General features: G+C 38.7%; 1 protein-coding gene across 7 annotated transcripts in view; it reads left to right on the forward strand.

Moving 5' to 3' along the window:
* Positions 1-12,077, forward strand: part of ATP6V1H (ATPase H+ transporting V1 subunit H) — a 165,072-nt gene that overhangs the window by 110,167 nt on the left and 42,828 nt on the right. For all 7 annotated transcript variants that reach the window (XM_037020810.2, XM_073229513.1, XM_073229512.1 and 4 more), the window contains one exon: positions 1,945-2,046. In XM_037020810.2, the coding sequence (XP_036876705.1) occupies positions 1,945-2,046 (102 nt within the window). The remainder of the gene's footprint in view (positions 1-1,944; positions 2,047-12,077) is intronic.

Here is a 12,077-nt window from a genome sequence, read left to right on the forward strand (position 1 = left end):
ACCTGTACCCGCATCTACCCACATCTTTTGTGTTGAATTATTCATACTTTGCTATGCTAAGTGCATTAGTCTGTCTCTTGCCTTTTTTCACTTATAGCTTGGGGTCTCTTAAAATAACGTAGTTTTTTTTTTTAGGTCTTTGGCCACTTTATTTCACTCAGCCTTGGTTTACCTCTCTGTAAAATAGGTAGAACTAATAATCCTAGTTGTAGGGATTGGATAAAGTGGTGAATGTGAAACTGCTTTGTAAGTGAGGTTGTCATTATTACAGAGGGAAAAGCAGGTGCTACCATCATGGAAGAAGAAATGGAGGGAAAAGTTTGACCCTTTTACATGGCCTCCACTCTCTGGCCTTCCTCTTAGTCTGAGCTGGTATACACACATCATAGTGGAAGTGTGAAAATATTTCTGTAGGATAGATTCCTAGAAATAAAATTGCTGGATCAAAGAGTCTGTGTAATGTAAATTCTGTTAGGAGCTGTCAAAATTGTTTTTCCCATTTGACATCACAATTTTACTCTTAAACTCCTTATTCACTTTTTTCAACAAGTGTTTACTGAGCATCAGTTTTAGGGTCAGTACTATTCTAGGTGTTGCAGATGCAATGGCAGGTAAAATATTGTATTGTTATTAAGCTTACATTGTATTTGGGAGAGAAAGCCTAACAAATAATCAAGTAACTATATAATATAATGGCTGGTGGTGATTGGTACTGTGAAGAAAAATGAGTCAGCAAGAGGGGATAGAGAGTAATGATGGAGGATACTGTCTTAGAGTGGTTGGTGCCCCTTAAGCAAGAGGTGACATTTGATCTGAGCACTGAATCAAAGACAGTCTCTCATTATTCTGCTAGGTCCAGTTAGCTTATTCTTTAAATTTTTTCTCTATCTGTATCTGAGTAGCTATTCCTGGCATATTAAAAAGCAATTTTTATATGTTTTCACCTAGCCATTAAAAATTACTCATTTTGATTGGTTATCACAGTTATATGCTGCTTCTGGAATGAATTGAGGTTTTCTATTTCCTTCTGTACCCTTGGGCAGTTTAAATAACAGGAACTATCTATTCCTCGAATGATCTCCACTTGCACTCAGGATGAAGTGCACTCCTTTCTCAGCTGATTGGATTCTGAACAGTGTGATCCCCCCTCCCTTCACTCCAAGAACACTTGCAGCCCCTGGGTAAGATGACCCTTTCCTAGAGGGCCTTGAGAAGGCAGAAATCCAGGGTCATAGCTCCAGGATCCCAGCAGAGGGGAGCTTCTCTGCTGTTTATGGCTGCCTCCTATTCTCAGAAGTACCCTCAGGCTCCAGCAGTAGTTATACTTGGCTTGTGTAGTTGGTCTAGACAAAATAGTAGGAGGGCAAGGGATTCAGAGTTGTAAATTTGGGCTGTCAACTTCTCAGAAATAAGTTCTGTATGGTTTTAATTATATTTGCAAAGTATATGTTCAAGTCTTTTGTGAGGGTTGAGACAAGATTGGGGGAATGTAGGTGCTCAGGGCTCAGACTCCCTTTTGAGGAGTTTATGTTAAGGAACAGCTTAACATAATTTGTTCCTAATATAATAAAAGCTTTACAAGTGATTTATGTTCAAAATGTCATTAGCAAGGACTCACTGGTAACTGGATATGAAAATGACATTAACTCACATTCGAATTATTCTTTCTTGAGAGAGCAGGAGAGAAGGAGTTCCTGATACTTTGGGAATTGTGGGTTGTATATACATTGTGAATATGAAAATAATCTGTTAATATATGTATAAAGGTTTGAAAACTGCTAACATGTGTAATATGTTATGTGTAATAGTGAAATCTAAAGAAAATGCAATTCTGTTTGTTTATAAATGTCTATTTTGGGGAAGATACATGGATTTTACCTATACTCTGTTGTGCTCTATAGACAAATTAGTAATCAGACCCTCTTTGAATTAAATTTATTTCAGAATTTTGACAAAACTTCTGGAGGTGTCAGATGATCCACAAGTGTTAGCTGTTGCTGCTCATGATGTTGGAGAATATGTGCGACATTATCCCCGAGGGAAACGGTAAGAGAAAGCCATTAATTTCATCTGGGTTTCCTATGACATTCAACATAGAATCCTAACTAATGTACTTGCCTAAAATGGAGTTGTTTAGTAGAGGAACTGATAGAGTAAGTGAAGTCAAGATTACCATAATACTGGACATTATGATAAACATAATAAAAAAATATAATACTACTGTGAAGCAGTCAAAGAGATCACATTAGAAATTTCAAAGTCAGGATTTGCTTTGGTTTACATGATTTAATTCAATAGCCATTTTGTGAGCACTGGTTATTTTTCAACTACTCTGTAGTTACAGAGATGATTAGACATTGTTATTGAACTCAGTAGGTTCAAAGTATGAAAGTAAATACTATAATGTCTGTAAAGAAAAGTTCCAGTAGTTGTATAATAATGGAATTAAGTATTTCAGAGTGTTAAAGAGAGAGGAATTCTGTGTGGGAAGAGATAGGTAAGGCTTTACAGAGCAGGTGATGCTGGCCACAAGATTTATAATCACTTAGGTACATTAACAATGAAAAGATAGACAGGCTTTTTTGTTTTTTAGGGGCTGTGGAATAGACCACAGTGCCAATATTATTATATCAGGGGAGAAAACATTAAATGGTACAAAAGGGCTGTTTCATGTTATTTGGAAAAGCAGGAATGCATAGTGCCTTGGTTTAAATTGTTGCCATTCCACTTCTAACTGGTTTCCTAATGCATAAAATTGGGATGATAATCATATGCCTTTCTCATCAGGTTGATGTGAGGATTAAATGAGTTAATCTAAGTACAGTAATTAGAATAGTACTGGTAGGTCCATAATAAGTACTCAATAACTGTTAACTACTTTTGTTAATATTAGTGTTTTATGTTCATCAAAGCTATCTATAAGGAAGACAGCAGTATTTATCTTATTTATCATAAAACAGTGTCATCGAATCCCAGAACTTCTTAGAATAGGAAGAAAAATTGGCAAAGTCACAGTTATAACTGCAGTTTAATAATGCACAATTATTTCATGACTGCTTTGTCCTTACTGTGTTTAAATATTTAAACATAAAATATCATGTCTATGACTAGATGGAGATGCATCCCTTTAAGCATAGAAATTAACCTTTTTCCTCAAGTGTCTATGGAATATATTATATTTGATCTTCATTTTTTTATGTCTAATTTCTAGTAGCTAAGACTGTGTCAGTGAACTTTGATAACCTTGACTCCAAAATTATGACAGTTTTATCTGTGGTACCTGTGGTTATTTGTCAGTGCTGTGAAATGTCACATGGGTCACATACAGTATTGTCAGGAGTGACACTATTAAATGGAGAAATAGCCTTGGAGTAGTAGGTAAGATGCAGCCCACCTTTGTGCTCAGATACGAGGAGAGCATCATGAGCATCTCTGAATTCCGTGTGATGGGCAAATGTGCAGTGTGCACCTGGGAGCCTCTAAGTAAGGAGGGACGGGTCTGCCCCACACTTGGAACACTTCTTGAGGGTAAATGAGGGAAGACTGTTAGGCAAGCAGCATTTGGGAAACTACTCAGGACAGGGGTACATACTTCAAGGAGAGTAGAAAATTTTTTAGTGTAGCTGTTGAATCACTCAGTATGTTGAACTGTAGGGTGTTTTCATTATGACCCAGCAAACCCTTGTTACTGGACTTGCATAGAAATTCTAGGCACACTTGAGAAGGCAGGTGGCACAGATGCAGACAGATACATTAAGTCCATGTTGTAAAAGCGTTTGTACATTATAAGGAGTCTAAAATTTCAAAAAAAGAAAATGTTATGATAAAACCTTTTTGGGGGAAATAATAAAAGAATAACAAAAATTAGATTCACATCTCACTCCATATATAAAAGAAAGCATTATAAAAAAGTATTCTATGTTGTTTTTTCCAGTGTTATTTAAAATAGCAAAAAAAACTGAAAATAACTTAAACATGCACAGTTAATGACATAAACACCATGGTATATTCATATATTATGACAACGAGAATTTTTTATGATGGCATGGGAAAGTGCTTTTTATAATGTGCAAATGGCTGAGCATCGTACAATCTCAGTTATTAAATATGAACATACACATATTACACCAAACAAATCAATAAAAATATTAATAATGGCTCTCTCTCATCTGTAGGATTATATATATTTTTTTCTTTGTGGATTCTGTATTTCCTGATTGGAAGTTGGAAAGGGAAACTAATGTCTTGTGGGTGGGGCTCTTTGATCCTATCCAATGATCTGTGTTGTTGCTTCTGTATCTGAATGTATGTGAAGAATTAGTGTGTGTATGCTTGCACCCCCATGCTGTAAGTGTGGGACAAGATTGTCCCATTTGGGAAGAGGTACATACAGAAAAGCGCTATAGGAACACACCAATCCCTCCCACTGCCCTTTGGAATGGTGAGGATTTGACAAAAGTGCCTCTGCCTTGTGATGACCCAAACTTCCAGTGTATAAATGGTGTATTGTTGGCAGATAAGTTGGATGCCTCACTGCCAGTGGCCCTCATGAGGATAGGCTTGTGCCAGCAGAAGTAAGTGACACTCCCAAGAGCACCCAGGGGGCTGCCTGCCAGGTAGTTTCTTAGGACCAGGTAGGCTGACAGAGCTCAGTCCCTGCTATATTTTCATCTCCCACTACCAAAAAGGTGTGCACTCTTTAAGTTTTGAAAACATAATTGGGCTGCACATTGGCTTTCTCTTTTTTATATTGGCTCACCTGCAAATGAGCAGGCTTTGAGAAGGGCCCAGATCAATCAGTTGTACTGGGAGTTGTTTGTACTGTGGTAAGCTCTACCTTTGTAGCTCCACAACCCACATGACCACTTTGAGGTACCGTCTCTGTGACTAATGATTTTGTTGGCTGCAACCTCTGACAGAGGGAGGCAGCCTCCACCCAGAGTTATCCATTGGGGTTTTGGACTCATCAGTCCCTGGTATGGCTACTACATACACCCCTTTTGAAAAATAGCTTTTTGCCTGCTTGCAGTTGAACTGACCCAAGTGTAGGCCTTTGCATTGTGACCTAACATTTTCATCTTGGGATGGGTCAATTCAGACTACAACTAACAAGGTGGGAAGGATCCGACAGGCCTTGCTTGTCAAATGGAAATGGGATAATTTAGAAGGAGTCCAGTTGGTCTTCCAACATCATGGCTTTACATGAAAAAGTGACAGCTGTCACTTGGAGGAACTCCTCCGTTCTACCACCTAAAGTAAACCCCCTAGCTCAGTGAAGCCCTGCGTTAACAGAAGTTACCCTGAATGCCTGAGCTTGGGCTATGGATGGTTCAGCAAAACTGAAACCTGGAGGTGTCCGCTGGATTGCCGCCACAACTGTTCAGCCTCAGCACCAGCTATGCAGAACCAGACATAAACATGGTCACTCCACCCAGCGGGCAGCTTCAAGGCCATTCTTGTAGCTCTGTCGTCATCTCCTTGATAAGCTATTACATTTTTACCAAGTCCTGACTTTTGGGCCACTGTTGGTGTTTTGGTCTCTTGGTCTACCACCTGGAAATGGTAGACTAGCATAATAGAGACACCTCTCTTTAAGCCAAGAACTATGGAAACTAATTGCAGTGATGGTCAAACGCATACTGCCAACATGGCCAGCTTTGCTGTCTGGAGGATCTATCCAGTGTTGAAAGTTGGGTATTGAAGTCTCCCACTATTATTGTATTACTGTCAACTTCTCCCTTCATGTCTGTTTATATTTGCTCTGTGTATTTAGGTGCTCCTTTGTTGGGTGTGTTGATACATACAATTGTTATATTATCGTGCTGCACTGAGTGCTTAATCTTTATATAATGCCATTCTTTGTCTCTTGTTACAGTCCTTGTTTTAAAGTCTACTTTGTTGAAATAAATAGTGCTACTCCAGCTTTTTTTTTTTTCATTTCTTTTTTCATGAAATATCTTTTTCCATCCCTTCAGTTTCAGTCTATGTCTTTGGGTCTGAAGTGAGTAGACAGCATATAGATGGGTCTTGCTTTTTGTCCATGCAGTCACCCTATGTCGTTTGATTTGTCCATTTACATTTAAAGTGATTATTGATAGGTATGGAATGATTGCCATTTTGTTAAGTATTTTCTGGTTGTTTTTGTCATTCTTCTCTGGTCCTTACTCTCTTCCCTTCTGTGTAATTATTTTCTTTAGTGCTATGCTTGGATTCTTTTCTCTTTGTTTTATTTTATTTTAATTTTGTTATCATTAATCTACAATTACATGAAGAACATTATGTTTACTAGGCTCTCCCCTTCACCAAGTGCCCCCCACAAACCCTCTTACAGTCACTGTCCATCAGCGTGGTAAGATGTTGTAGAATCACTACTTATCTTCTCTGTGTTGCACAGCCCTTCCCTTTACCCCACCCACCACATTGTACATGCTAATCATAATACCCCCTTTCTTCTTCCCCGCCCTTACCCCTCCCTACCCTCCCATTCTCCCCAGTCCCTTTCCCTTTGGTAACTGTTATTCCCTTTTTTGGATTCTGTGATTCTGCTGCTGTTTTGTTTCTTCATTTTTTCTTTGTTCTTATACTCCACATATGAGTGAAATCATTTGGTATTTGTCTTTCTCCGCTTGGCTTATTTCACTGAGCATAATCCCCTCTAGCTCCATCCATGTTGTTGCAAATGGTAGGATTTCTTTTCTTCTTATGGCTAAATAATATTCCAATGTGTGCATGTACCACATCTTCTTTATCCATTCATCTACTGATGGACACTTAGGTTGCTTCCATTTCTTGGCTATTGTAAATAGTGCTGCGATAAACATAGGGGTTCATCTCTCTTTTTCAAACTGGGCTCCTGCATTCTTAGGGTAAATTCCTAGAAGTGGAATTCCTGGGTCAAATGGTAAGTCTATTTTGAGCATTTTGAGGAACCTCCATACTGCTTTCCATGATGGTTGAACTAATTTACATTCCCACCAGCAGTGTAGGAGGGTTCCCCTTTCTCCACAACCTCGCCAACATTTGTTATTGTTTGTCTTTTGGATGGTAGCCATCCTTACTGGTGTGAAGTGATATCTCATTGTGGTTTTAATTTGTATTTCTCTGATAACTAGTGATATTGAGCATCTTTTCATGTATCTGTTGGCCATTTGAATTTTTTCTTTGGAGAACTGTCTGTTCAGCTCCTCTGCCCATTTTTTAATTGGATTATTTGCTTTTTGTTTGTTGAGGTGCATGAGCTCTTTATATATTTTGGATATCAAGCTTTTATCGCATCTGTCATTTACGAATATATTCTCCCATACTGTAGGGTACCTTTTTGTTCTATTGATGGTGTCCTTTGATGTACAGAAGCTTTTCAGCTTGATGTAGCCCCACTTGTTCATTTTTGCTTTTGTTTTCCTTGCCTGGGGAGATATGTTCATGAAGAAGTCACTAATGTTTATGTCCAAGAGATTTTTGCCTATGTTTTTTTCAAAGAGTTTTATGGTTTCATGACTTACATTCAGGTCTTTGATTTATTTTGAATTTATTTTTGTGACTGGGGTTAGACAGTGGCACAGTTTCATTCTCTTACATGTAGCTGTCCAGTTTTGCCAGCACCGTCTGTTGAAGAGACTGTCATTTCCCCATTGTATGTCCGTGGCTCCTTTATCATATATTAATTGACCATGTATGTTTGGGTTAATGTCTGGAGTCTCTAATCTGTTCCACTGGTCTGTGGCTCTGTTCTTGTGCCAGTACCAAATTGTGTTGATTACTATGGCTTTGTAGTAGAGCTTGAAGTTGGGGAGTGAGATGCCCTCCCCTTTATACTTCCTTCTGAGGATTGCTTTGGCTATTTGGGGTCTTCGGTGTTTCCATATGAATTTTTGAACTATTTGTTCCAGTTCGTTAAAGAATGTTGTTGGTAATTTGGTAGGGATTGCATCAAATCTGTATATTGATTTGGGCAGGATGGCCATTTTGACAATATTAATTATTCCTAGCCAAGAGCATTGGATGAGTTTCCATTTGTTAGTGTCCTCTTTAATTTCTCTTAAGAGTGTCTTATAGTTTTTAGGGTATGTAGGTCTTTCTCTTCTTTGGTTGGGTTTATTCCTAGGTATTTTATTCTTTTTGATGCAATTGGGAATGGAATTATTTTCCTGATTTCTCTTTCTAGTGGTTCATTGTTAGTGTATAGGAAAGCCACAGATTTCTGTGTGTTAATTTTGTATCCTGCAACTTTGCTGTATTCCTATATCAGTTCTAGTAGTTTTGGAGTGGAGTCTTTAGGGTTTTTAATGTACAATATCATGTCATCTGCAAATAATGACAGTTTAACTTCTTCTTTACCAATCTGGATTCCTTGTATTTCTTTGTTGTGTCTAATTGCCTTGGCTAGGACCTCCAGTACTATGTTAAATAACAGTGGGGAGAGTGGGCATCCCTGTCGTGTTCCCGATCTCAGAGGAAAAGCTTTCAGCTTCTCACTGTTCAGTATGATGTTAGCTGTGGGTTTATCATATATGGCCTATATTATGTTGAGGGACTTGCCCTCTATACCCATTTTGCTGAGAGTTTTTATCATGAATCAATGTTGAATTTTGTCGAATGCTTTTTCAGCATCTATGGAGATGATCATGTGGTTTTTGTCTTTCTTTTTATTGATGTGGTGGATGATGTTGAGGGATTTTCAAATGTCGTACCATCCGTGCATCCCTGGGATGAATCCCACTTGGTCATGGTGTATGATCCTTTTGATATATTTTTGAATTTGGTTTGCTAACATTTTATTCAGTATTTTTGTATCTACATTCATCAGGGATATTGGTCTGTAATTTTCTTTTTTGGTGGGGTCTTTGCCTGGTTTTGGTATTAGGGTGATGTTGGCTTCATAGAATGAGTTTGGGAGTATTCCCTCCTCTTCTATTTTTTGGAAAACTTCAAGGAGAATGGGTATTATGTCTTCTCTGTACGTCTAATAAAATTCCGAGATAAATCCATCTGGCCCGGGGGTTTTGTTCTTGGGTAGTTTTTTGATTGCCGCTTCAATTTCGTTGCTGGTGATTGGTCTGTTTAGATTTTCTGTTTCTTTCTGGGTCAGTCTTGGAAGGTTGTATTTTTCTAGGAAGTTGTCCATTTCTCCTAGGTTTCCCAGTTTGTTAGCATATAGATTTTCATAGTACTGTCTAATAATTCTTTGTATTTCTGTGGAGTCTGTCGTGGTTTTTCCATTCTCGTTTCTGATTCTGTTGATGTGTTCTGATTCTCTTTTTCTCAATAAGTTTGACTAGAGGCTTATCTATTTTGTTTGTTTCCTCAAAGAACCAGCTCTTGGTTTCATTGATTTTTTCTATTGTTTTATTCTTCTCAATTTTGTTTATTTCTTCTCTGATCTTTATAATGTCCTTCCATCTGCTGACTTTAGGCCTCATTTTTTCTTCTTTTTCCAGTTTCAATAATTGTGATGTTAGACTATTCATTTGGGATTGTTCTTCCTTCTTTAAGTATGCCTGGATTGCTGTATACTTTCCTCTTAAGACTGTTTTTGCTGCATCCCACAGTCAGTTTGGGTAAGTTTTCAGCAATTATTTCTTCAAAGACACTTTCTATCCCTTTTTCTCTCTCTTCTTCTGGCACCCCTATAAGGCCGATATTGTTTCTTTTTGATTGGTCACACAGTTCTCTTAATATTGCTTTGTTCCTAGAGATCCTTTTATCTCTCTCTGCGTCAACTTCTATGTGTTCATGTTCTCTGGTTTCTATTCCATCAATGGCCTCTTGCATTTTATCCATTCTGCTTATAAATCCTTCCAGAATTTGTTTCATTTCTGTTATCTCCACCTGGACATCATCCCTTAGGTCTTGTATATTTCTCTGCAGCTCCATCAGCGTGTTTATGACCTTTATTTTGAATTTTTTTTCAGGAAGACTGGTTAGGTCTATCTCCTTCTCAGGGGTTCACTCTGTGATATTGGTCTGTATCAAATTCTTTTGCCTTTTCATGGTGATAAAGATAGTTTGCGGAACTGGTGTGTGTGACGTCTGGGAGAATGTCCCTTCTTGCCGGTTTATGGCCTTCCTCTCCTGGGAGAACAGCGACCTCTAGCGGCTTGTGCTGGGCAGCTGCGCACAGACGGGGCTTCTGATTCTTGCCCCGCAGCTATTGAGTTAAGCTCCACGTTTGCTATGGGCATAGCCTGCCTCAGCCTGCTGCTCCAGTATGGCGGAGCTGTGTCAGAGGGGAAACGGCTGGGAGTCTGTTTATCTGCTTGAGGGGCATCTGAGCTGTTCTGCCACCCAGGGGGTTAGGGCACCTGGAATTCCCTGGGATTCCCAGCTGTTGGGCTAAGTTTCCCGGGACACTTCCGTCCACCTGTGGCATCACTGTCCCTTTAAGACTTTCAAAAAGCACTCATTTTTATTTGTCCCAGGGGCGCCGGCTGTGGAGACCCACTCACAGGTCTTACTGTCCTGTTCCCCTAGTATCCAGCACCCCATGTACGCAGTGTGTGTCTGCGCTCCGGTGTGGATGGCTAGGGCTGGGTGATTAGCAGTTCTTGGCTCCCTCTCCCTCCTCGCTCTGACTCCTCTCCTCCCGCTGGGAGCTGCTGGGGTGAGTGGTGCTTGGGTCCTGCCAGGCCACAGCTTGTATCTTACCCCCTTCATGAAGCACTGGGTTCTCGCAGGTGTGGATGTAGTCTGGCTGTTGTCCTGTGTCTTCTGGTCTCTCTTTTAGGAAGAGTTGTATTTGTTGTATTTTCAAAAATATATATGGTTTTGGGAGGAGGTTTCCGCTGCTCTACTCAAGCCGCCATCTTGGCTCTGCCCCTTTCTCTTTTTTTGTGTGTGTATCTGTTGTAGGTTTTTGGTTACTGTGTGGTTTATATATGATGTCTTACATGTATAGCAGCATATGTTAAGTTGATGGTTACTGAAGTTCAAATGCATTCTAATAGTGTTACATTTAGCTTCCCTCTCTTCTATGTTTTATGTATATGGTGTCCTCTTTAATACCTTTTATTTAGTGATTCCCTTAACTAATTTTTAGATGTAATTTATTTTACTACTTTTGTCTTTTTTTGACCTTTATACTAGCTTTTAAGTGATTGGTCTACTACCTTTACTGTTTGCTTTCACCTGTGAAATTTTTTCTTGTCATTATGTTCTTGCTTCTAGTTATGGCCTTTTCTTTCTCTCTAAATTAAGTCCCTTTAACCTTTCTTATAAGTCTGGTTTAATGGTGGTGAACTCCTGTAGCCTGTATTTATTTGAGAAGTTCTTTATTTCTCTTTCCATTCTGAATGATTATCTCCTGGGTATTGTATTCTTGGTTGTAGGTCTTTCTCTTTCAGCACTTGAAATATGTCATGTTATTCCTTCTGGCTTCTAGAGTTTCTGCTGAAATATTGGCTGATAATCTTATGGGGTTTCCCTTGTAGGTAATTCATTGTTTTCTCTCACTGCTTCTAAGATTCTTCCTTTGTCTTTGATCTTAACATTTTAATTACTGTGTGTCTTGATGTGGAACTCCTTAGGTTTATCTTGTTTGGGACTCTCTGTGCTTCCTGGACATGAATGTCTGCTTCCTTCCCTAAGTTTGGGACGTTTTCAGCTATTATTTCTTTAAATAAGTTTTCCAGCCCTTTCTCTCTCTCTCTACTTCTGGAACATCCGAAATAGAATGTTTGGATGTTTCATATTGTCCTAGACCTCCCTTAACCTGGCCTCTTTTTTTGTTTGTTTGTTTTTTTCTTTCTCCTTTTAAGCTTGAGTATTTTTTACTTTTCTGTCTTCAAATTGCTGATCCATTCTTTTGCACCCTCTAATTTATTGTTGATTTCCTCTAGTGTGTTTTTCATTTCATTTATTGTACCCTTTATCTCTGATTCTTTTTTTATATTTTTCTTTTCTATATTTTCTATCTCTTTGTAGAGGCTAAACTCTTTGTCAGGTAGTTGCTTAATTCTGTTTCCTTTAGTTCTTTTTCTGAAGTTTTGTCATGTTGTTTTGTTTCAAGCTTGTGTCTCCTCATTTTGTTTAATTTTCTATGTTTGTTTCTATAGGTTAGGTGACTATAGATTAAGTGAAAG

The sequence above is a fragment of the Manis javanica genome, chromosome 2 (genome assembly GCF_040802235.1).
Source record: "Manis javanica isolate MJ-LG chromosome 2, MJ_LKY, whole genome shotgun sequence".
Taxonomy (NCBI): Eukaryota; Metazoa; Chordata; class Mammalia; order Pholidota; family Manidae; genus Manis; species Manis javanica.